At 43.6% G+C, this 24,403-nt stretch overlaps 1 protein-coding gene across 1 annotated transcript in view; it reads right to left on the bottom strand.

Moving 5' to 3' along the window:
- Positions 1–24,403, bottom strand: part of ZCWPW2 (zinc finger CW-type and PWWP domain containing 2) — a 63,874-nt gene that overhangs the window by 26,682 nt on the left and 12,789 nt on the right. The window contains exons 3-6 of the mRNA XM_083188635.1: positions 14,843–15,160; positions 3,784–3,928; positions 3,220–3,345; positions 287–342 (exon numbers count right to left, since the gene is read on the bottom strand). Of these exons, the coding sequence (XP_083044761.1) occupies positions 287–342; positions 3,220–3,345; positions 3,784–3,928; positions 14,843–15,160 (645 nt within the window). The remainder of the gene's footprint in view (positions 1–286; positions 343–3,219; positions 3,346–3,783; positions 3,929–14,842; positions 15,161–24,403) is intronic.

Genomic DNA, 24,403 nt, shown 5'->3' with positions numbered 1-24,403 from the left:
TATAGATCTCACTTTAAAGTAAAACCCCACCCAAATGTAATTCTCTCTGCACAAGTAACATCTACCCCACCAGCAGTGCACATGGTTTTGCCCATCTAAGAAGGAAATTGCCAGAAGGAGTGAGCCAGAATAACCCCCTTACTGAGGTTTCCACAAAAATACTGTACTAAGTGTTAGGTAATTACAGTAATTAAGTTTACTGATATTCCATCTTTATTGAATGTCTACAGTTGTTACAGTATGTCCATGGCTTTCAATGATCAAGAATATATTTATTTTAACTTACTTTGCACTGCCTTCAATCGCTACATTTTTCCGTACATATTTTCTTTTAGGCTTTAACTGAAATTAAACAATGACTAATATATCAATACAGTACATTAACAATGCTGTCAATAAGATAAGCTATAAATGTTTCCTAGCACGGCGCCCATGATTTTCATCTTATGCCATCGTTTCGATCGCATCGCATGCGACCCGATTTTTTAATTGTACAGGCACCCTGATGGGTGATTAATATGTTAAAAGCACCCACATTGCTAACGCCACCCCCACTATGAATGCCAACCCGAAGCGTGGCGAGCGCAGCGTGCCCGCGAGGGGCGGCGGTACGCGTCCTCCGACTTTTTTCATACCCCACTATCCACATCGGCGTGGAGTTGATTTTATATAGTGTGGCGAGCGCAGCACAGATTACTTCACACGTATTCCGCGTCCGCACTATATAAAATCAACTCCACGCCGACGTGGATAGTGGGGGTATGAAAAGGTCGGAGGACGCGTACCGCCGCCCCTCGTGGCCTCGCTGCGCTCGCCTCTCTTCGGCTTGGCGTTGATAGTGGGGGTGGCGTTAACAATAGGGGTGCATTTAACATTGTAATCACCCATCAAGGTGCCTGTACAATTAAAAAATTGCATTGCATCGCATGCCATTGTAATGGCATGCGATGCAACATTAAAATTGTCTTAGGACCCGAAAATCAGGTCCCATCGCATACCTTAATTAGTGGTATGCGATGGCATACGATGAGCGGCGTGCTAGGAAACAAGTACCAGATAAGCAATGTGAACATTGAGCATTCGGGTATGAGTCATTGGGTTGATGCACTGGGTCGACCACAGAAGGTTGATAGGGTTGGAAGGTCCACACAAGCATTAGGTTGACAATGGCAAGGATGACAGTCAAAGGTCGACATGAGTTGTTTTTTTAAATTGTCCCGAATGTCGACATGGACACTGTCAAAGTATACCGCGTCCCGTCACAAGGCTCGCTATGCTTTTGGCACAGTACCTCGCTACGCTCAGCTATCTCCCTCCATGCCCTAGTGGATGGTAGGGCATGAAATACCACCTGTCGGCACAATCTCGGCTAAAAGAAAATGTGAAAAACTCATGTCGACCTTTTGACTGCCAAAAGGCCCTACACTGGCACAATATCTACCTAACAAAATAAACCCCAAAAATCCCTTATACGCTATAGCAGAAAAATTTTGTTTTGACACAGAAAGTAAAGGCTCCCATACATTAGGCCGACTTGACCTAATTTCGCCTGAGCTCCCCCAGCAGCTCATTATGATTTGGCATTTGATGTGCTATTTTTTACATGGGATAAATCATATGAGATTTATCCCATGTAATTCCTGGGGCGCTGCTGCGCAAAGTGCCCAGGGGCTGTGGGTGCAGCGTCACGGTGGATCGGGCAGTCTGCAGTGTCCTGGAATTTTTTTTCACATTCTGACTCCGGAGAGAGAGAGAGAGGAATAAGAGGAACCATTATGATGGTGGATGCATAAGGGGTTATTTATTGGGAAAAGATTTGGTGGATATTGTTGAACTTTAACACAATAAGGGCCTTATTCAGATCTGCGTGCATTCGCACGCAGTTCCGATGTTGCCCATCTGCGCATGCGCAGACGGGTATCTGCGCATGTGCAGGCATATGGTGCATGCACCCACGGTGACCTTTCGGGTCGCCGGGTGCACGCACCCATGGCAGCGAGGGGGGGGGGGGGGGCGGAGATGGGCGGGGAGCGCCGGGCTGCCCCATTACCATATGGGAACACTCAGCGTTCCATGGGCGTTCCCATGAGAACGCTGGACGTTCTCATGGAAATGAGGCAGTGACGCGGGTGTGGGGGGCGGGTGGCTGACATCACCGGATGTCAGCTGCCCGGCCGTATCCACGCCAGCGTGCACGCATATATACGCAACTGAAAAGTCACTTATATATGCGTGCACGCTAAACATCATTCGATGGTCGGTGACCATCGAATGATGTGGGCTGACACCCCAGCAAAGCGAATGGATGTTTATGCAAAACATCCATTCACTGCTGTGCGGGCGAAGCCGCACTTTGCTGGGGTGGCGGGGGCGTGCGTTCGCCAGGCGGGGTTTGGTGGACTCGCAAGGCTGCGAATTTGCAGCCTTGCGAATCAACCTGAATAACCCCCTAAATTTCAGACATACAGGTTCCACGTGTTTATGAAAGGGCCAATGGGAAGGTTTCCTAATTAGTTTTGCATGATTCTAATACTGTAGGTGCTGGGGGACACTCTTTGGTTACCTTGCCACAAGCTGCAGATCAACTGCACATTTGAGAGATTTTACAATTTTTTACTCTGCATTGTGTGTATAAGGTGTATATGAATCATAAATGATTTTTTTGTATGTAAAGAAACTTTGTTTTACACACAAAATTATTAAATGTTATATGAAATTACCAGCATAGTTGAATAAGGTGTATATGAAGCATACATGCATTTGTGTTAAGACTTGATTCCTATCCACAAGATATCTTATTCCAAAATTACATATCCAAAATACTTCTGGTCACAAGCAGTTTCAAATTTGAGGAGGTCAAACTGTATAGCTGTTGCAAATGTAAACATCAAATCAGTGGTTCTCAAGGTTATTTGAGATATGGTGCCCTAGAGAGTCAGCATTTTTTATTGAGAAATTTAATTCAATTATTTAAATAAGCAAAATATGCTTACCAGTCATCCTTTATTTAGTTATGTGGCGTCTGATAGGTCTGACCACACATTAAATGATAGACAGCCACCAGCACTGGTTCTGCATATCATACAGACCATAAATAATTTGATTTGGTCCTGGACTACCAAACCAGTGGTGTCCCTGCAAGTACCCAGCAGTAGCCTACAGTGTCCTAGCACCCAGTATGAGAACCATTGCATTTATTCAACAAACCAATTTAAGTACCTTCTCTATGTATTTCTGTATTACATGGCACATCTGAGTTCTTTGTTCGCAGGTAAGAGAATATAGTTTTTCTGATTCTTCTAATGCACTTTCATACCATCTCTCTGCTTTCTTCACTTTTTTTGGCTGGTACAGTATAAATGAACAGTACATTTTATTTTAAAGGCATAGTATCATCTCTAGGTAGTACTGTATTTCTTAGATGCACAATTTATTGCTATGTTTTATGAAGCAATCTCTAATTTTACTGTATGCAGAGCATGCTATCTATAACACCCCCCCCCCCCCCCCCCCCCCCAAAAAAAAAATTATATTTTTTTTGCAGAGCAGCAATCAGGACTGAATAACCCCTGTAGTCCACATCATCAATCTCAAAATAAAAAAATATATATACTGTATATTACAATAGTTTATGAAATAAAAAAAAATCTGTAAGAGTAATAATTCATGTAAAAATAAGAAAATAACTTTGAAAATAGCCTGAATCTTGAGGCACACAAATAAATGCATATTCTCCTCAGCATTACATTTTATTGAGAAAAAAACATATGTGTAAACACTTACCTTAACTGGAGAAGAGTAAGGACTTATGCTTTCCAAAGATACCAAACCAGAAGTATGTGGTTTACCAAGAAACTCAACATGATAATAATTAAAATATGTAACTTCTTGTCCATTAACAGGATCAGCACAGATAATGGCAGGCCAGCTTTAAAATAAAAATTGACAGTAAACTTTAAATTACATAATAGAGTGTTGAGCATTAAGTCCATATTTATTTTAATATTTTATTGCAAATTCTGATATAGCTAGTTAAAAGTCTGTGTCGTTCCCCCACCAACCCTTTTTTTTATACTTACCAAGTCCCCCAGCATCCACGGCAGGCTTTCAACATCGTCTCAGGCGTCTCCAGCGGTCCGAGTTTGCGCCCATGGCTTCACCGGCACGCCTGGGAACTCGCACAACGCACTCATGAATGCTGAAGGCCTGCCGTGGATGCCAAAGGCCCATGGGTCCCGAGCATTTCAGATAAGGGATACTCAACCTGTAGTAATTTGGTCCGTCAAGTGGCCTCTAATGGTCACTAGCGGTACATCATCTCACAGGTGAGGAAAAAGTTGGGTATGGATCATTGGATAGACAGCAACTAGGTCGACAAGCATTAGGTCAACACCACTAGGTCGACATGCATGAAGGTCGACATGACTGAAGGTCAACATGCATGAAGTTTGACCCGACTAAAGTTCGACATGGGTTAGGTCTACAGGGTCATTAGGTCGACAATCGTTAGGTCGACATGTGTTTTTACACTTTTTTTGTCCCGAACGTCGACACAGTTGACATGGACAGTGAAACATAGCATCACGTCCCCTCGCATGGCTCGCTGCACTCACCACACTATTTTATTCTCACACCATGGCCTAGTGGATGGTAGGGCATGAAATACCACCTATCGGCACGTCGGCTCAACAAAAAAAAAAGGTGAAAAAAAGGGATTTTTGGAAGAACTTACCATTCAAAGCCCTTTCTCTGATCTCATCCGGGTGACACAGCTCAACATTGGGATGTAGGAGGGTTCGAAGGAGCCAGGCACCCATGTTAAAGACTTGAGAGGCAGGCTCCTCACTCCTGCATCCCGGATATCTTCAGTTTTAACTTCTAAAGCACACTAGGATACATTAACTCGGTACAACGCCTGAACATATTAATATGCACAAGTAATTTTTTTACATAACCAATAAACATGACAACACATGAAACGGTATAATTTACTGAGCGTAAAGGGAGGGATCGCTGTGTCACCGGGATGAGATCAGAGAAAGGGATTCGAACGGTAAGTTCTTACAAAAATCCCTTTTTCTCTTCACTCATCCCGGTGAAACAGCCTCAACATTGGGATGTTCAAGAGCCGGTCCTTTGGGAGGGTACGCTCAGGTTTGCAGTCTTCATCACTGCTCGCCCAAATGAGGCATCCTCCGACACGAACTCATGGAACTTGTAGAATTTTGGGAAAGTGTGAACAGAGGACCAGGTGGCAGCCTTACATACATGGTCTGCCGAAGCACCGTGGCGCACTGCCCAAGAGGTAGCAACCGATCTGGTGGTATGCGCATTTATCTTTGAGGTTACTGTTTTGTGTAAGCAAATGCAATGACAGATCTCAACCATCTAGCAATGATCTGTTTAGAAGCTCTTTTATGAACATCGTACGGCACCAGCAACAAATCTGATTTACGAATATCTTTAACCCTGTCCACATATATACGCAAAGCATGTACAACATCCAAAGTTTTTAACTTGTCCCTATTCTTTACCCCCTCAGACGGGGCAAACACTTTAATAACAATATCCTTATTCAAATGAAATGATGAAACAACCTTTGGCAGGAATTTAGGAACTGTTCTAAAAACAGCCTTATCGTCATGGAAAACCAGAAAAGGAGACTTGCAAGATAATGCTCCTAACTCCGAAACTCTTCTAGCAGAAGAGATGCTAACAAAAAGGTCAATTTCCAAGTGAGATATTTTAACTCTGCCAACCTTAACGGCTCGAAAGGCGGTTTCTGTAAAACTGACAGAACTAAGGATAAATCCCAAGGAGCCACAGGTTGTTTATATGGAGGCCTCAGCCGAGTATCCCCCTCTGTTAACAGAGTCACTTTTTTCTGTAAGAAAATAGACAAAACAGATACCTGGACCTGCAGAAACTGAAGACTCAGTCCTGAAGAAAATCCATCTTGTCTAAATTCTAACAACCTGGCAACCTTAAACCTTGAGGTGTGAACTCTTTGTCTCTCACATCACCTGATGTAGGTCTTCCACGCTCTATAGTAGTCTGCTGCGGAAACCGGTTTCCTTGCATTAATCACTGTACGAATGACCCCCTCTGAAAAACCATTATTTTTCAAAATGGAGGTTTCAAGAGCCACGCCGTCAAATTGAAGCGAGGAAGGTCCTGGTGAAGAAAAGGACCTTGTTTGAGCAGATCTGGATGGAGTGGTAGTGTCCACTATTGCGTCGATAATTTCAGAACGCTGGAGTACCAGTACCTCTTTGGCCAGTCCGGAGCAATCAGAGTGACACATACCCCTTGTTCTTTCACTCTCCTGAGCACCCATCCTATCATAGGAAACGGAGGGAACACATTGGCTATCTTGAACAGCCATAGAATAGTCATGGCGTCCACCGCCCATGCTAAGGGGTCCCTGGTCCTGGCACAAAATGTTGGCACCTGACAATTGTCTCTGGACGCCATCAAATCCACCTCCGGCATTCCCCAGTGAGATACTATTTCCTGAAACACCTCCGGGTGTAAGGCCCATTCTCCTTCCAGGAGATCCTCTTTGCTGAGAAAGTCCGCTTCCACATTCTTCACTCCTGGAATGAATATCGCAGACAAGGCCGGAACATTGACTTCCGCCCACTGGAATATCTTTGTGACTTCCATCATAGCCATCTTGCTGCGAGTTCCTCCTTGAAGGTTCAAGTATGCCACCATTGTGGCATTGTCAGATTGAATGCGGATGGGTGAACCCTTCAGCATACTCTCCGCCTGGAACAGAGCCTTCCAAACTGCCCTTAGTTCCAGAAAATTGATCTGCAGGGAAGATTCCTCTCTGGACCATAGACCCTGCAACCATGAGCTCAGGACCACTGCTCCCCAACCTCGGAGACTGGCATCGGTGGTAACCACCAGCCACTCCCAGGACTGGAGAGAGCATCCCATCTGAAGAGACTCCACGTTGGTCCACGACATCAAAGAAATTCTTGTCTCTGTCGTCAGCAGAACTTTTTCCATCTTCATGGATTTGGGATTTCCTGACCAACACGCCAGAATGTTCCACTGGAACAGTCTGGAGTGGAACCTGGCGTACTGTAGCGTCTCGAATGTCGCCACCATTTTCCCCAAAAGTCATGAAGAAAGCCACACTGATGAACTGTCCGCCTGTAAGATGTTCTGTACTAACGTACGAATGTCCTTGGCTTTGGTGTCTGTAAGAAAAACCCGGTGTAAGTGAGTGTCTAGAAGCACTCCCAAAATTGTAGTCTTTGCATGGGAATCAGATTGGACTTCTTCAAATTTAGAAGCCAACCATGGCTCTGTAAGAACTGAATTGCTACAGACAGATTCCTTTCTAATTTTTCCGGCAAATCTACCTTGAAGAGCAGGTCGTCCAAATATGGGATGATCACCACCCCCTGAAGTCTGAGAGCAGCCGCCATTATTTTTGTGAACACTCTTGGAGCTGTTGCCAGTCCAAAAGGTAGAGCCCAGAACTGCAGATGTAGATCGTCTATAGCGAAACGCAGTAAAGATTGATGCTCTTCGCAGATAGAAACATGCAGATAAGCATCCTGAATATCTAACGACGCCAAAAACCCTCCCGGCTCCAGGCTGAGAAGTACTGACTTCAAATACTCCATCTTGAAGTGATCCACCCATAAATGAAGGTTTAGAGACTTTAAATTGAGAATGGGGCGAAAAGACTGATCCGGTTTTGGTACTAAGAACAGGACCGAGTAGAACCCCTTCCGTTGTTCTTTTTGTGGTACAGGTACTGCTACACCTTTGCTGACGAGAGTTCTCGCCGCCCCCAAAAGGGCTTGCCTGAGGCAAGCCTCCCTGGGCAAGGATGTAGGAAGAAATCTCTTTGGAGGAGCTCCCTTCAGATTGATCTGGTAACCCTGGGAAACTACCTTGAGTACCCAAGGGTCCAGACAGGACCCTGCCCAAGCGTTCCTGTACAACAAAAGGCGACCCCCCACTTTGGTCCCAGATCAGGGAGCCTCCAGCCCGTCATGCAGAAGGCTTTTCTTCACCTTTGGAAGCCTGCTTTCTAGAAAAGGCGCCAAAACGGGATCTGGGGCCTCTATCTTTTCCAGCGGGAAACCTGCCCCTACCTGAAGAACCTCTGGTCACCGCACCTCCTCTAAAGGAGGGACGAAAGGACTGCCGAAATTCAGAAAAACTTGAAGAGCTGTGTTTGCCAGAAGATGATGGTAAAAGAGTACTTTTACCCCCAGTGGCCTGTTTGATAAGATTTTCTAGTTCAGAACCAAACAGTAAGTCCCCTTTAAAGGGGAGGGACTTTTTTAGAATCATTATCAGTCCCCATTAAGCCACAAGGCCCTCCTGGCTGTAACTGATGTGGCAGACACCTTGGAAGCCATTTTGACTCCCTCTTCTCCTGCTTTGCAGGTGTACTCAGCTGCCGCTCTCAGTTTTTCAGCCAATTCCTCAGAATCAGAATGTTACAATATACCAAAGGGGAAAGGGGGAGGGGAGGAGTGAAAAATCACTCAGTAGCGCTGGCTGTCTGCACTGGGGGATCTGACCTACCTTTGTTAAATATATAATTTGAGTATGGCTGCTGCCACCTTTACAGAGAGATTGTGAATCTCTGTGGAAAAAGCAGAACTATAGTGTGTGTGGAGATAATATCCCCACTCAGTAGCACTGCCACACTCAATAAATGGATACCCAGTCTTTAGTGGGAAAAATACAAATATCTTTACTTGATGTCAGACCATATTACATTTTAAAATTTTCACAATACATATACACAATATTACACTCAAAAAGGACATACAAGACATACAACATGAAACATATAGGGCATGGGCTGGCTATGAGGCTTGTATTTGCATATATACTGTATATATGAGGCAATAATCTTATTTTGAGCAAATAGTTACCAGTCCTCCTTGTGATCAGCAGCTCGTGCTGTACTGGGTGCGGGTCACCAAGTCCTATATCTGAGCCTATAGGTGCTGTGTATTAGCTTAGGGTTCCTTAAACTGCTCCATAAGGGTCCTATTTAATTTTTGTACCCCGAGCTGCTGATCACAAGGAGGATGCCAATCAACCCACGCATATGATCTTCATTTGTTTTATGTCATTGTATATACCTTGTAAATATTTTATTTTTTCTTCATATTCTTCATATTCTTCATATTCTTCATATGAGTATATGCTGATTATATATACGCTTCCTTCTTAAAAAGCTTCAAACTAATTTAAATATCAGACAAAGAATGGTATGCCTTACATCAAATTGTAAAAGAGAAACGTTTTGTTAGTTGTTGAGATGGACCAATCTCTTAATACAGACTTAACCAAGTCTAAGATAATGAACAATAGCATAGATGGGATATTGTAGTTATTGTATATGCACATGGCTGCATATCACACAACACTGGATGCCAAACCCATCCTTAACAGATATTTAATATTTGTTTGAAGCAAAATAAGGGTCATTTGTTGTATTGATAGGATGTTGTCATAGATACGTCAAATTCAAATATTATTGTTAGTTATTGGATTTAGCTGGTGTATGGTTATTTTAGTTTAAGATAAGATAGTATATAGGAAGGTAGGTAAGAGATCAGAGACTGAATGGTAAATTATTATTCAGTGAGGAAATTTAGTATAAACGGAGTGGATCCTTTAGAATCTACCCCAGACATTTTCCTGCAAATGCCTGAAGATAAATGTTCTTACCAACAAGTAAAGTTTCAACTGCTGTATTCAACGTCACAAACTGTTTTGTTCAACACAACGAGGTTGGGGTTAAAGAGAGACATGGACACTTATCATGATTGCAGCGCGATAATCTTAAAGGACACACAAGGACACTTGTCACGATCACAGCGATAATCGTAAAGGACATACAAAGCATACTCGCTAAGGACTGCATCAATGAGGGTTATCAAAGGCCACGTGTTTTGCAAAACTGTGGTGAAGAAATTTATCAAGACCACAGCACTCCAAGGGCCAGACATTCCCTCTATACATGTAAAGCAACATTTCAAGCAAGTCAACAGCCTCGAAGAAGAATTCTACTTCTACGTCCACCATACTGCAAATGTAAAGTGTCTCCAAGAACTGCAACCCACACAGGTGACAGCCCTCAGCCAGGAAACACTGTGAGCAACAGTACAAGGAAAGTGTCCTCACACATCGACCAAACAACATCTATGTGGCAAGCTGTGGCGTGGCATATAACTGTCTGTAGCAATGAAAATATTTTCCTCATGAATACTGAATATAAATAACCTCTGTCCCTGGTCAAATTTAGTTATTATTGGGTAAATCAGGTTAATTAAATAAGGGATATTTCATACCAATGGTTAATTTATGTTCAGGATAGTTTGAAAAAGAAAGTTTGGAAATATATATGAAGCAAGTATGGTAATTTACTGTGTGACCAATCAAAATAATTTCTCATGGTCACAAGCGGGGGACTGTTACCATATAGGCATATAGATATTGTTTTATACCATCATTAATGTAATGTGATTTTAACCATAGTATATATTATGTATGTGTATATAAAAATAGGAATAGCTTAATAATTAGGACATCAGAGTTTAATATTTAGACATCGTAGTATAGCTTTTGGGTTTACTAAATAATATGAATGACCACTTTGTAATAAATAGACACTATGGGCCAGACTCCAGCCATCTGGTTTCCTTTCTGGAGAATGTAGACTGCTAGTACATCATCCAAGTTACATTGCAGGACAGACAAGACACTATTGTATTTTGACAACAGGAGTGTAAAATAGATTGATGCACAGGGAGAGCCCAGAGATAGGAAATCTCGCAATGCAGATTACCACTAGCGTCCAGACAAGCAGGAGACCCTGTCACCATTAGCATCCATAAATTCAATAACGTCATGAGAACAGGGAACTTCAATCCATGTATTTGTGATATAAGGAGAGAGATAGAGTAGACATTCACTCTCACACTCACAGACACACACGGACAGTCAGCAAGAAACCCATTCAGTGAGTCAGGAGGAGAGATGTGAGACAGGAGCAGGAGAGAGAACGGAACCGAAGCAATGGGCTGGAGTGAGAGACTGACAGTAAATATGGTAGTTATGAATGTTCGTTTATGGGTATAGGTATAATTTATGTCAGTATTGTAGCAGTCTGTCTGTCAATTGTTTAATGTAATTTTATGTAATATAAGCAAGGAGGCGTATATAAATATATATATAATAGCATATACATAAATTACTGTGTTAAAATTATTCTGTATGGTTTGTTTTGCCTATAAATAAAATCCTCCAATTGGAGCTAAAATTACAAGTCTTGAACTCTCATATTTGGGGAATCAAACTATGACAAGTACTCTGCATATTGTATTGTAAGGTCTATTAGAATATAATTGCATATGTTAAATATATGTGTTATATCAATACAAGATATAATAAATATATTTTATATAATAATATCTCAATAACTATTATTGGGCTAAGAGAGATATATGATCCCTAAAATAAAATTCTACACTTCTGTCAGCCCCTGCTGCACTATCAGTGTGAGGATTCTTAAAGAAACCTCACACTGTGCCTGCCTAACTAAACTGTAAAATTAATAAAAAAAAAAAAAAAAAACACCCCAGCTAGCTCTCTTTGTGGCTGCTCCAGCAGCCCTTCAGCATAGCACCCACTCTGGTGGGCACCTAAAATGAAACTGAAGATATCGGGATGCAGAGGGAGGAGCCTGCCTCTCAAGTCTTTAGCATAGGTGCCTGGCTCCTTCGGACCCTCCTACATCCCAATGTTGAACTGTGTCACCGGGATGAGTGAAGAGAAACCACATCGACCTTACCCATGTTGACCTAATGATTGTCGACCTAACCCATGTAGACCTTCCTGCATGTCAACCTAGTGGTGTCCACCTAATGCTTGTCGACCTAATGCTTGCAGACCTAGTGACCGTATACCAAGTAGTTAGCCCTTTAGATATATATATATATAGACATTGTAGGGGCTCTGCACACGCTAAATTAACTGATAATAAATAGTGGAGATTTGGTTCATGAATTGATCAATGCATTTAAGCCTGCAGCCCCCGTCACGGGACCCCACCTTTCTGCAGGTCCTAGCACTATCGCTCAATATGGCTACAATACACATAGCTATCACATCAATGTTTGAATCCAGGCATGCTATCTGGTCTAAAGCTCACAGCAGACTGTGCTTTTATAGGTGAGCAGTTACCAACACACCTGTCATTAATCATCTAGGGAACTGGTTAACATAAGCTATGAGCTATTGAGCGATAGTGCTAGGACCTGCAGAAAGGTGGGGTCCCGTGACGGGGCCTGCAGGCTTAAATGCATTGATCAATTCATGAACCAAATCTCCACTATTTATTATCAGTTAATTTAGTGTGTGCAGAGCCCCTACAATGTCTGTTTAAACAATGTGGTCACAAGCCATAGGGCACCCCGAAACTAGGAAAGGTTAGTGCCGATGTTTAGTGTATATATATTGTTTATTAGATTAATTTTTTTAATTAGTCTTATTGTGGTCACATTCTCTCATGCACCCTGTTTTAACCCATAAATGCATAGCTTATGTTAACCAGTTCCCTAGATGATTAGTGACAGGTGTGTTGGTAACTGCTCACCTATAAAAGCACAGTCTGCTGTGAGCTTTAGACCAGATAGCATGCCTGGATTCAAATATTGATGTGATAGCTATGTGTATTGTAGCCATATTGAGCGATAGTGCTAGGACCTGCAGAAAGGTGGGGTCCCGTGACGGGGGCTGCAGGCTTAAATGCATTGATCAATTCATGAACCAAATCTCCACTATTTATTATCAGTTAATTTAGTGTGTGCAGAGCCCCTACAATGTCTGTTTAAACAATGTGGTCACAAGCCATAGGGCATCCCGAAACTAGGAAAGGTGAGTGCCGATGTTTAGTGTATATATATATATATATATATATATATATAAAATCAGTGGTTCCCAACCCTTTTTTCTCTTTCATACCCCTTGATTAGACTTCTCATTTATGAGTACCCCTCTTCTCAATTTAAAATAACCACAGCACTTACAAGTGGCATCGAAATGAGCTGGATGTGTATCCTTATGCGTGCCCCATTAAGGAGTAGCAGAGTAGTAGCATGCAGACAGGTCCCTCTGTGTTTAGCTCCTGGCTGTGTAGTCATGGGGGTTTCTACTAACACTTGTAGTGTTAATGCCCCTGCTTTTTCTCCCATCACAGTGGGGCAGATAAATGCTGATGTCTGATGGCAGCGCAGGTACTCCCAGTGGATTGCTGGTCGGCCAAAAGCACGAGGAGATGCTGATGACGCTGCAGATGGAACCAGAAGTAACGCAACGTGGTTTGACTCCACGGCAATGGGAAACTTCTTCCGTCATAAGACTTTTTCCACCATTACCAATATTATTTTCAAGTAACCAACCAGTCTGCAGAGTATCCTCAGGGAAACCGCAGATATAATCAACTTGTGTCCATCAGTGTTTGGTGGTTGTCAAGTATGAATCTTTATTATGAATTAAAGATTTTTAAGATACATTTTTTGGTTGATAAGTTAAGGTCCGTACACGCGGGACCTCATATTGTTGTCGTTTGGAGGCATAGACACAGAGCAATCCATGCTTAATTTCTAAGGAATCTAGACAGATCGCTTAAAAGTAGGGCTAAAATTGCTCCGTGTGTATGCCCCCTTAGAAGACCTTTTTTATTTGTAGTTTCTGCCCATTTGAATGAATGTTGCTGTAAATCCTGCTTTGAATCTTAGTAAACAAGTTTGGTTTCTCTCCGGGAGCGCTCCCCACTGGGAATGTTTTTTCTGGGGAGCGCTCACTAAAAAATAAACCCCACCGCTGTCTCCCAGGGTCCGGGCAGCGCCAATGAACCGTCAATCAGCCGCTGCCCGGCCCTGCGCCCCGTCCCTACATTGCTGCGATCCGGCTTGTCATAAGCCGGCGTCACAGGCTGTAATGCAACAGCCAGGGAGGCGGGGTGAGCCGGGGGTGTGGCATAGGAGAGGGAGTTCAGTTCGGCGCTAATCACTGGTAATCCCGAGAGTTTTCCGGGCTTGCCAGCCTGGGCATTATGGCATAGCCCAGATAATTCTCGAGATTACCAGTGAATGGGTTAAAGGTTGACAAACAATAGGTTTAAAGGTCAACAGCCAAAATGTTGACATGGTCAAAAGGTCGACATCTTTTAACTAAATTTTGAGCCGACATGAGGTATTTCATGAGGGAGAATAAAATATAGTGTGCCGAGCGCAGTGAGGCATCGACCCCGAAGCATGTAGAGTGCACTGAGCCATGTGAGGGGAAGCAGTACACTTAGACAGTGTCCATGTCGACATAGACACCCTAAAAACATTTAACCCTGTCGACCTTGTGACTGTCGACCATTAGTGGCCGACCATATTATTGAACATTAATGGATGTCTGTTCCTTCATAGTAACAGTTAAAAAAATATATATATTTTAAATTCTGTTCCTTAAGCTAAGCTGTATTAAGCTCTCCTTTACTTTTATATCAACTGATAACAGTACTTTGCTAAATTTTATCTTTGAATCAGTTTGGATATTACATTGAAATGCAAGGGAATCATTACTTGAAGCATTTTTGCTGAATTTATAGTACAACCCACTTGCACATTCATTCATCACGGTGCAACTAATGTTACTTTGCAGCATTTCCACAAATTGTGTATATTTCATATTTAAGCTTCTATATCACATTTTAATTACGTTTCAAATTAATTAAGTTTATAATGACAAAATTGTGGATTGTAATTCACTCTTTTAAATTCCTTTTTAAACACACCTTGGCCATCCGTTCAGCTTCACCATTACTAAACTTCCTACTGGAAATTGAGAATAAACAAACTTGAATCCATTTTTAGAAAATTGGTCTTCTTCTGGGAAATGTTCTTCTGGAACCGAACAATCATTAAACCAAGGATCAGTACTTAGATTGCAATACCATGGTTTGCTGAGATCAAACTGTCTGACGTCCTTCTTTGTTAGAAGCCTCCATTTCAGGCAGCTGTCATTTTCACACTGTAGCCAAACTTTGTTTACATAAAAGTTGGTATTAAATGTATGCTTGTTACAACTATTTTCTATATCTGTGAAAAATGGTCTGTAAAATAAAACAATAAAAAATAACAATAAAATCTAGCTATAAAAAACAACTTAAATCAGTTATTACATTAGACATCCACCATATTAAACTCCAAGGTGCTGCCGCATTCCCGCACTCAATATGTATGTCTCCACAAACTGACTGACCGTTATGCGCGATAGCGTGGACCAGTTGTTAAAATGCAGCTGTGTCATGGCTGTTTTTAGATGTGTATTTGACATTAGCTGCGAGTCCCAGTGTATAGAAACGTGGCACCTGCATGACTACGGATGCGACCAGTCTGCATAGCCATAGACCAGCTTAAGCAATTGCGAATGAGATACGGTAGCTCTGGTGGGCGTCTCTTTTCATTTCTTGGCTAGAACTTCACTTGCTGATAACAGCAGTTGGGTTGCAAAGAAAACCACACTTGCAGCTGCATTAGCGTCCATCTCTGACTCAGACCCATAAGAGTAAATGTACTGGAATTATGGTTTGACACATTATGGGGGGCTATTCAATCTGTACTGCTGTTTTCAGGCAGCGGAAATAGCTACTCGCCTATTTACTGCTGCCGTTGCCGAAACCATAAAAGGCTGTCTTTTTTTAAAGTTGGATCTGTTTTGTCGGAAACAGCTGCAGATTGTCAGAACATTGAATTTTGACTGTTGGAATCCCAGATTGAATACCCCCCTATGTCTTTCATTTTTCAGTGTTTTTTCCATGGTCATAAAATTGTTTTTAACTATAAGGTAAATTTGCACTATGAAAAAAAAAATATATATATATATATATCATGGGCCAAATGTATTAGGGTGTGAGAAACAGAAATTAAGAGATTTTGGGAGAGTTTTCCCTTTTAAAGCCATTTACATTGCAAAACCAGGTTTGCCGCTTAAAAAAAAATAATGGGAAAAACGTCCCAAAATCTCTCACTTTCTAAATCTCGCACCCTAATACATTTGGTCCAATCTATCAATCAAACCAAAATTCCACATGTTCAGGTGTGAATAACGAAAATGAAATGCATTGTCCATTTATGTGGCCTTTTCTCCTCAGGTCGATTGAAATGAAAAGTACAGTAAAACTTCCCACACTATTAGAGAGCTGAAGTCTTGCTGTTTCCGATACTTTTGCACCCTGGATGCTACAAAGGCTCTCATCCACTCAATGGTCACCTCCAGATTAAATTACTGTAATCTCCTCCTATGTGGCCTCGCTGCCTCTCCACTCCAATCTATCTTCAATGCTGCTGCCCAGCTCATCTTTCTCTCCAAATATAATATGAGGTTGATTCAGTTCTCAGATTAGCGAATAGTGCTGGGAGGGATCTATTCTATTCAGCGCGCTGCTGACTCCAACTAATGGATTTCTGTTCGCACTCCTCATAGGGTGCAAGCAGAAATGCTGTTTTGTTCCGTAGCACGGTGCAAACCACATCACAAGAAACACTTAAGTTGGAAAATACCAGTGTTAATGACTTAACACCAGCGAATATCATCATTCTCCAACTTAAAAATGCACTGATTAGAATAGCTCCGGGAGCTCCCTCCTAACGCTACTCCTCCTAAGAATTAAATTGGCCCATATGTCCACTTCCACTCTTTTGCAAGCCCTGCACTGGTTCCCCTCCCCCTCCAGTATCCATTTCACATTTCTCACATTCACAAAGCCCTCACCAATTCCTCTCCCATTTTCATATTTGACTTTATTTCCTTTTAAATTCTCACTTCTACACCATCTATTACACCCATTTCTGTCACTCCATACTAGATTGTAACCTCTCATGAGCAGAGCCTTCTCCCCTCATTTGTGTTTTCATCTCTTACTTAGAATATTTTTTACCCCATACTCCCTACAACTGCACGGAACCATCAGTTTCTGCACCCTGACGAATATTTCGGTGTCATGTCCCCTGATACAGCAATGTTTATATACCATGTACTTGTCCTAGATTATCTTGTATTGTAGGTCGCTGTTTTGCTCATTTGTTTATGTACTTTGTTAAGCCCTGTGGAAACCTTGTGGCGCCATTTAAAAAAAAGGGTACTTATTTCCTAGCACGGCGCCCATCACATTGATTGTATGCCTTAACTTTAAGGCACTTAAGGAATACAATCAACGCGATGGACCCGATTTTATGTCAATCACCAGATAATTTGCCGGTGAAAGACAAAATCGCGTTGATCGCGTCCATCGCAGCCCCTAATAAGGGGCCGCGATGCGACCGACGCGATCAACGCGATATTCCCATAGCGAACAATGTTAAATTATTTTTAAAGTGAAAATCAACGCGATCAACCCGATTTTACATAGGTGACAATGTGAAATGGGCCAATATGGCGGCGGTATGCGTCCTCCGACCTTTTCATACCCCTACTATCCACGTCGGCGAGGAGTTGATTTTATAAAGTGTGGCGACCGCAGCGTGCCACCGAGCCCGAAGCGTGGCGAGCGCAGCGAGGGGACGCGGATACCTGTGAAGCCCGCGAGGGGACGCGGATACCTTTGAAGGGCACTTTATAAAATCAACTCCACGCCGACGTGGATAGTATGGGTAAGAAAAGGTCAGAGGACGCGTACCGCCGCCCCTCGCGGGCTCGCTGCGCTCGCCACGCTTCTGGTTGGCGTCAATAGTGGGGTGGTGTTAACAATGGGGGGGGGGGCATTTAAAACATGAGGGGGGGGTTGGTATTAAAATGGGGGGTTTTGGGGCTTTTTACATTGAAATCAATGTAAAATCGGGTCTCAGGGACCATTTTACATTGATTCCAATGTAAAAATTGGGTCGATCGCGTCGCATGCGATTTGGTTGGCACGCGATGCGATCAACGCGATTTTTCCGACCCGATGGATACAATCAAAATCGGGGGCGCCGTGCTAGGAAAGAAGTACCAAAAAAAGAATAATAACATTAATAATAATAATCTGATAAAGGTGAAAAAAGCTCATACTGTAGTGAAATGAGTTACTGTGACATTCTTGGCACCACCAGTGTGCGTATAGTATAGAATGTATACAATCTGTCCAGGTGTATAATTATTTTTTGAACTGCAGAAATTTGATTATGTCTTCTCCACAGGTATTCAGAGAGATATTAACTTAGGATACCCCTTCCACATCAATTGTAAGTAGTTCGTAGTAAACTTGCAAAGGCATTAATATTATTAAGTAAAGTATTGATTTCAGAAACCCTATTAAAGAGAGCATGTTCCTTTCCATTTGTTAATGGTTATAAAAATGCAACTCAAAACCATCTACAAAGATCTACATACCTTGCAGTTTTTGATCTTGAAGGCACCACTACCTAGAGACTGCAAATGAATGCCAACTATCTGTAATCTCAAATAAAAACAAGAATTTGGTACTTACCGATAATTCCTTTTCTCTGAGCTCACAGGGGACACTGAAAAATGCTTACGCTGGGGATAGAGTGAGTGTTAGTAGGAGTCTGCACTTTCAATCTTTTTGAACTGTGACAGGCTCGACCCCTCTATCCCTCCTCCCAGACTTCAGTCTTAGAAAAACTGTGCCTGAGAGGAGAGAAACCAGGGAATACACGAGAAGAGAAGCAGACAGAGAAAGTACAGTGGAAAAACACAGAAAAAAGGACTATCACGTCACACCCCACTTACCATCCAAGACAGCGCATGGGAGGGTGTTCAGTGTCCCCTGTGAACTCGGAGAAAAGGAATTATCGGTAAGTACCAAATTCTTGTTTTCTCCTACATTCACAGGGGACACTGAAGAATGCTTACGCTGGGGACGTCCCAAAGCTACACCAACGGGAGGGAAAGCGCTGTGTAACACTGTACGTCCAAAGCGTGAAGCTGAGGATGCAAATGTGTCAAACCTGTAGTGATGGATAAAGGTGTGAGAGCTGGACCAGGTGGCAGCTCTACAAAATTGTGACATTGACACCCCTCTTGCCGCTGCCCAGGAGGGTCCCACGGAGCAGCTGGAATGAGCAGAAATCAAAGAGGGAGGCTGAAGTGCAGAGGTCCAATATGCCTGTTTGATGGTAAGACAGATCCAGGGAGCCAGGGTTTGTTTAGTAGCTGGCCAACCCTTCTTGTTGGCGTCGTAAAGGACGAACAGAGAGTCAGTCTTGCGTATGTCCGCCTTTCTATCCACATAGATTGGCAAGGCTCGTACAACGTCTAAGGAGTTGGAGTCTTCAGAGAACGCTGGGACCACAATGGGTTGATTTATGTGGTAAGATGTGACCACCTTAGGTAGAAAACCCAGCCTTGTCCTGAGTTCTGCCCCATCCTTATGGAAGATCAAATATGGAGAGCGACAGGAAAGAGCACTAAGCTCGGAAACTCTTCTGGCAGAAGCCAATGCCAAGAGAAGCACCATTTTCCAGGTGAGTAACCGTTGGTCTACTGACTCCAAAGGCTCAAAAGTTTCCGATTGTAGAAAGGAAAGAACCAACGGTAAGTCCCAAGGTTCCGTCGGAGCCACTGCCGGGGGCTGGATGTGAAGGACCCCTTTAAGAAAGGTTTGAACCTCCGGTATGAGTGTGGCAAAGCTCAACCGGGACACAATAGTTCTGCGCAAACTAAATTACTGGACAAATAAAATGTATTTAGGGCTGCTGGCTGTGAAGTCAAATCCCCAACCGCCTTCCCAAATGGCGGTGGGACAACGTAGAACAGGTGAGTATCAACAGGGATACAAACGGGGGTCGGTCCTCACTGTCAGCGCTCACACAGATACAATTCAACCACACCTCCCTTAGGGTTTTGTGGCGATCCTCTTCTCCAGATAACAGATAGCAAGGGTCAATGACCATGGACCATTTTCATACTCCAAATCCACACATACTCCATCCACGATGGATATCCCACATAGGAAGAGAGGAGAAGAATATTGCGCAATACCACTTTTTATTTTTGCACACAGGATAAAAACAAATCAATGATAGAACACACAAGTCCAGGCGAGAGGAGAAGGGGTAGAATTTACCATGAATGATGGAGAACCAGGTAAAAGGCTCTCTAAATGGGCATAGACGGTGACAGATGTTTAAGACCCGGGTAGCCACAGCGTCAGTCCACAGAGAGGTGACTCCTTCTCCAAATCTCCCAGTCTGTAGGTGCAGCCGCTCCAACGCGTTTCGGACACCAATGTGTCCTTTTTTGAAGTGCTTTTTATAAACAAAACAAAAAACGTATCCAAGTAGTCACTTTTATTGCTGTCATGTTTTCTGTAATTTTTAGGACGTAATTCTTATGATGTAACTTTTATGATGAATTTATATATATATATACATTTTATATACTTTTAACAGTATTTCTTATTGATATATGTTTTTAAAATTCCTATCCTAATATATGCACTTTATGTTTGTAGTGCTGTTTACAATGGAATTGTCCCATCCCATATGAAAATCAAGTGGGCGAATGTATCCGTATTTCTCGTATTAAAAGAAAGATCTCCGTGCCAGACCGGAAAGACAGGTCGCCATGGAGACGTAAACAAGACCCTTTCATAGATACTAGCCGCACACTTTCAACGTGAGTTGCGGCATGAAGTGATAGATCCGGAAGTGTGGCATAATAACATGACGCCGCTACCGGAAGTTGACATCCGATCCGGAAGTGGGGCATGATCGTTCTCCCACAGTACCGCGACCGGAAGTTGCCAGCCGATACCGGAAGTCAGCACTGGGATCGCCGGCTGACGTCGATGATTGGACCTTTTGTAGATAGTTCTCCTATAAATAAGGTGACTAGAGACTTGCAGCCATACTCCTTGAAAAAGGACACATTGGTGTCCGAAACGCGTTGGAGCGGCTGCACCTACAGACTGGGAGATTTGGAGAAGGAGTCACCTCTCTGTGGACTGATGCTGTGGCTACCCGGGTCTTAAACATCTGTCACCGTCTATGCCCATTTAGAGAGCCTTTTACCTGGTTCTCCATCATTCATGGTAAATTCTACCCCTTCTCCTCTCGCCTGGACTTGTGTGTTCTATCATTGATTTGTTTTTATCCTGTGTGCAAAAATAAAAAGTGGTATTGCGCAATATTCTTCTCCTCTCTTCCTATGTGGGATATCCATCGTGGATGGAGTATGTGTGGATTTGGAGTATGAAAATGGTCCATGGTCATTGACCCTTGCTATCTGTTATCTGGAGAAGAGGATCGCCACAAAACCCTAAGGGAGGTGTGGTTGAATTTTATCTGTGTGAGCGCTGAGAGTGAGGACCGACCCCCGTTTGTATCCCTGTTGATACTCACCTGTTCTCCGGTATGAGTGCCAACCGCCTGTGGAAGAACACAGACAGGGCCGAGATTTGAACTTTTAAGGAATTTAGGTGAAGATCTCCTGAAAAGCCTGCTTGAAGGAAACTGAGTAGGCAAGTAAGCCGAAAGACAGTGGTAGGGAGCTGCTGTTGCTCACACCACCGCTCATACGCCTTCCTAATCCTGTGATAATGAGCCGAAGTTACCTCCTTCCTAGCTTTCAGCATAGTCGGAACCACCGAACTAGGAATACCTCTTCTTTTCAACAGCGTGGCCTCAACAGCCTTGCCGTTAAACGTAGCCGAGGTAAGGCGGGGTAAGTGAACGGCCCTTGCATTAGAAGATCCTCTCGAAGTGGAAGGCACCAAGGGGCATCTATTAGAAGACCCTGAAGATCTTGGTACAAGGATCATCGAGGCCAGTCGGGGGTAACCAGGTTGACTGTTATAGACTCCCGCTTGATCCATTTGAGTTAACACGTAATGAGAGGAAACGGTGGGAAGAGGTAAACCAGGGTGTAACTCCAAGGACACGTCAAGGCATCTACCGCTGCTGCCGCTGGGTCTGTGCTGCGTGAGCAATAAGTCGGGAGCTTAGGATTCTGCCTGGAGGCCATTAAGTCGATCTGTGGAGTTCCCCAGTGGTGAATTATCTGGAGAAACACATCCCGATGCAGAGACCATTCTCCCGGGTGGAGATCCTGGCGGATGAGGTAATCCGCCTCCCAGTTTTCCACTCAGGAAATAAAGACTGCAGAGAAATTACAGACGTGACGTTCCGCCCACCTCAGAATGGGAGAGACCCCCTGAATGGCTCTGCGGCTGCCCCTTGATTACGGATATAGGCTACTGCAGTAGCATTGTCTGATTGTACCTTTATTGCTCTCCCTGACAAGAGAGGGGTTGCCTGCAGAAGGGCCAGGTGGATGGCCCGAAGTTCCAATACATTTATGGAGACTGGCATCTAGGCTGGCATCTGTTGTAAGAATCGTCCAGTCCTGTGAAGAAAAATCTTCGCTGCTAGATCAGCTGAATCTTTAGAGGCCTCCACTAGGTAGATAGAGGACTCCCGAATATGTTCTGCTAAGGGAATCAATTCCTCTCTTGGGCAGTTAGACTGAAGGCCCCTAGAGAGCTCCTCAGCCCATGTCTCTACCGCTCTGTTAACCTAAGCGCCCGCCGATGTAAGACGGATAACCTTCTGTCGGAGGGTTCTTTCAACGCCACTGCTGTTGGTACCGGCAAGGTTGCCTTTTTTGACAGGCGGGATACCGGCGTATCTGCTGGAGGAGCCGTCTCCCACTAGGAACACGAGTCCTATGGAAAGGGATAATAGATTTGAAATCTTTTGGAAACCTGACATTTTTTATCAGGCGTTTTCCAATTCCTCGGAATGAGGGAAGGTAATAGGAGCTTTTCTCCATTTACTGAATAACGACACCTGTGTAGGCGGTTCTTCCTCCTCAAACCCCAAAGACATCCTAACCGCTCTAATGAGCGCATCAATGCCTTGCGGGTCGTCAGACTCGGAATCCTCCCCCACAACTAATTCCTGATCAGTATCCAGGGGGAACTCCTCATCTTCAGGGTCTAATTCCGCCTCAGCAAATCCCTCTGCAGCTTCCCCACCGAGTGCACTTCCGGAGTCAGCGCGTGCTGTTGTCAGCGCGTGCTGTTGTCAGCGCGCGCTGTTCTCAGCGCGAAACTCAAAAGCCGGCTGCTCATCTCCAGTCAGTGCAATACTCTGACTGGTGCCACGCTGTAGATATGAGCCTGCTCCCCTGATCACGTGGCAGTGGCCGCGGGACTCGAGACATACCGCAAGCGGTAGTAACGGAGGTGCAGGTTGCCTGGGTTCCAGAAGAACACCGCATGCGGTGGCGACTGGACCCTTTAGGGGGTCCCACAGTGCGGGCAGACAGCGGCTTACAGTCTGCCCATTGTCTATGTTTAAAAATATAAAAAAAAAAGTATAGCCTCCTAAGGAGACCAAGTCAAAGGTAGCCGACTCCTCTGGCACTTTTTCTAAGACTGGGGTCTGGGAGGGAGATAGAGGGGAGGAGCCTGTCACACTTCAAAAAGATTAAGAGTGCCGACTCCGACTAACACTCACTCTATCCTCAGCGTAAGCATTCTTAAGTGTCAGCTGTGAATGTAGGAGAAATGGTGATGACACCCATTGGATATGTTGTTGCTGAATCTTGTTGTAGATCAGTGATTGCCAAACAGGGTGACATGAGGTTCTTGCAAAGGTGCCTTGAGTTGGTGGTCACGGACCAAATCAAATTATATACAGTATAGTCAAAGTGCTAGGCAAAACCCCTGATAGTGGCTACCAAGCATTAAACATGTGGACAATTAGAAGCACAACTATGTATCCCACCACATAACTAACCATATGAATAACAGGTAGGCACAAATTACTTAACTTTGTTACTTTACAATTTTTTTCAAATTTATCAATAAAAAAACTGGTACTTGTTTCCTAGCACGATGCCCATTGCATCGCATACCATAAGGCATACGATGGTATGCGATGCTACGACATGGCAGCCGATGTTATACAATTTGAAATTGCATACCATCGCATTGTATGCCATATACAATGGTATACGATTTAAAATTGTATAAGCACCCTAATGAGTGTTTTCAATGTTATATGTGCCCCCTATAAGATAAATAATTGTATAAGCACCGTTATGGGTGCTTACAATGTTAAAAGCACCCCCACGCCACTCCCACTATCAACGCGAACCCGAAGCGTGGCGAGGGCAGGGAGCCCGCGAGGGGCAGCGGTACGCGTCCTCTGACCTTTTCATACCCCCACTATCCACGTTGGCGTGGAGTCTATTTTAGATAATGTGGCGAGTGCAGTGAGCCACCGAGCCCGAAGCGTGGCGAGGGGACGCGGAATACATGTAAAGAAATATGCGTCCTCTTGCCAAGTGATTTTCGCCTTGTGTTGCCGTGTAGCAAATCGCCATCTTTTCATGGAGAAGTGGAAAGTGA

This window comes from Crinia signifera, chromosome 5, assembly GCF_055691185.1.
Source record: "Crinia signifera chromosome 5, ASM5569118v1, whole genome shotgun sequence".
NCBI lineage: Eukaryota > Metazoa > Chordata > Amphibia > Anura > Myobatrachidae > Crinia > Crinia signifera.
The sequence above is the reverse complement of the archived record's forward strand: the minus strand, read 5'-3'. Positions and strand labels throughout refer to the sequence as shown.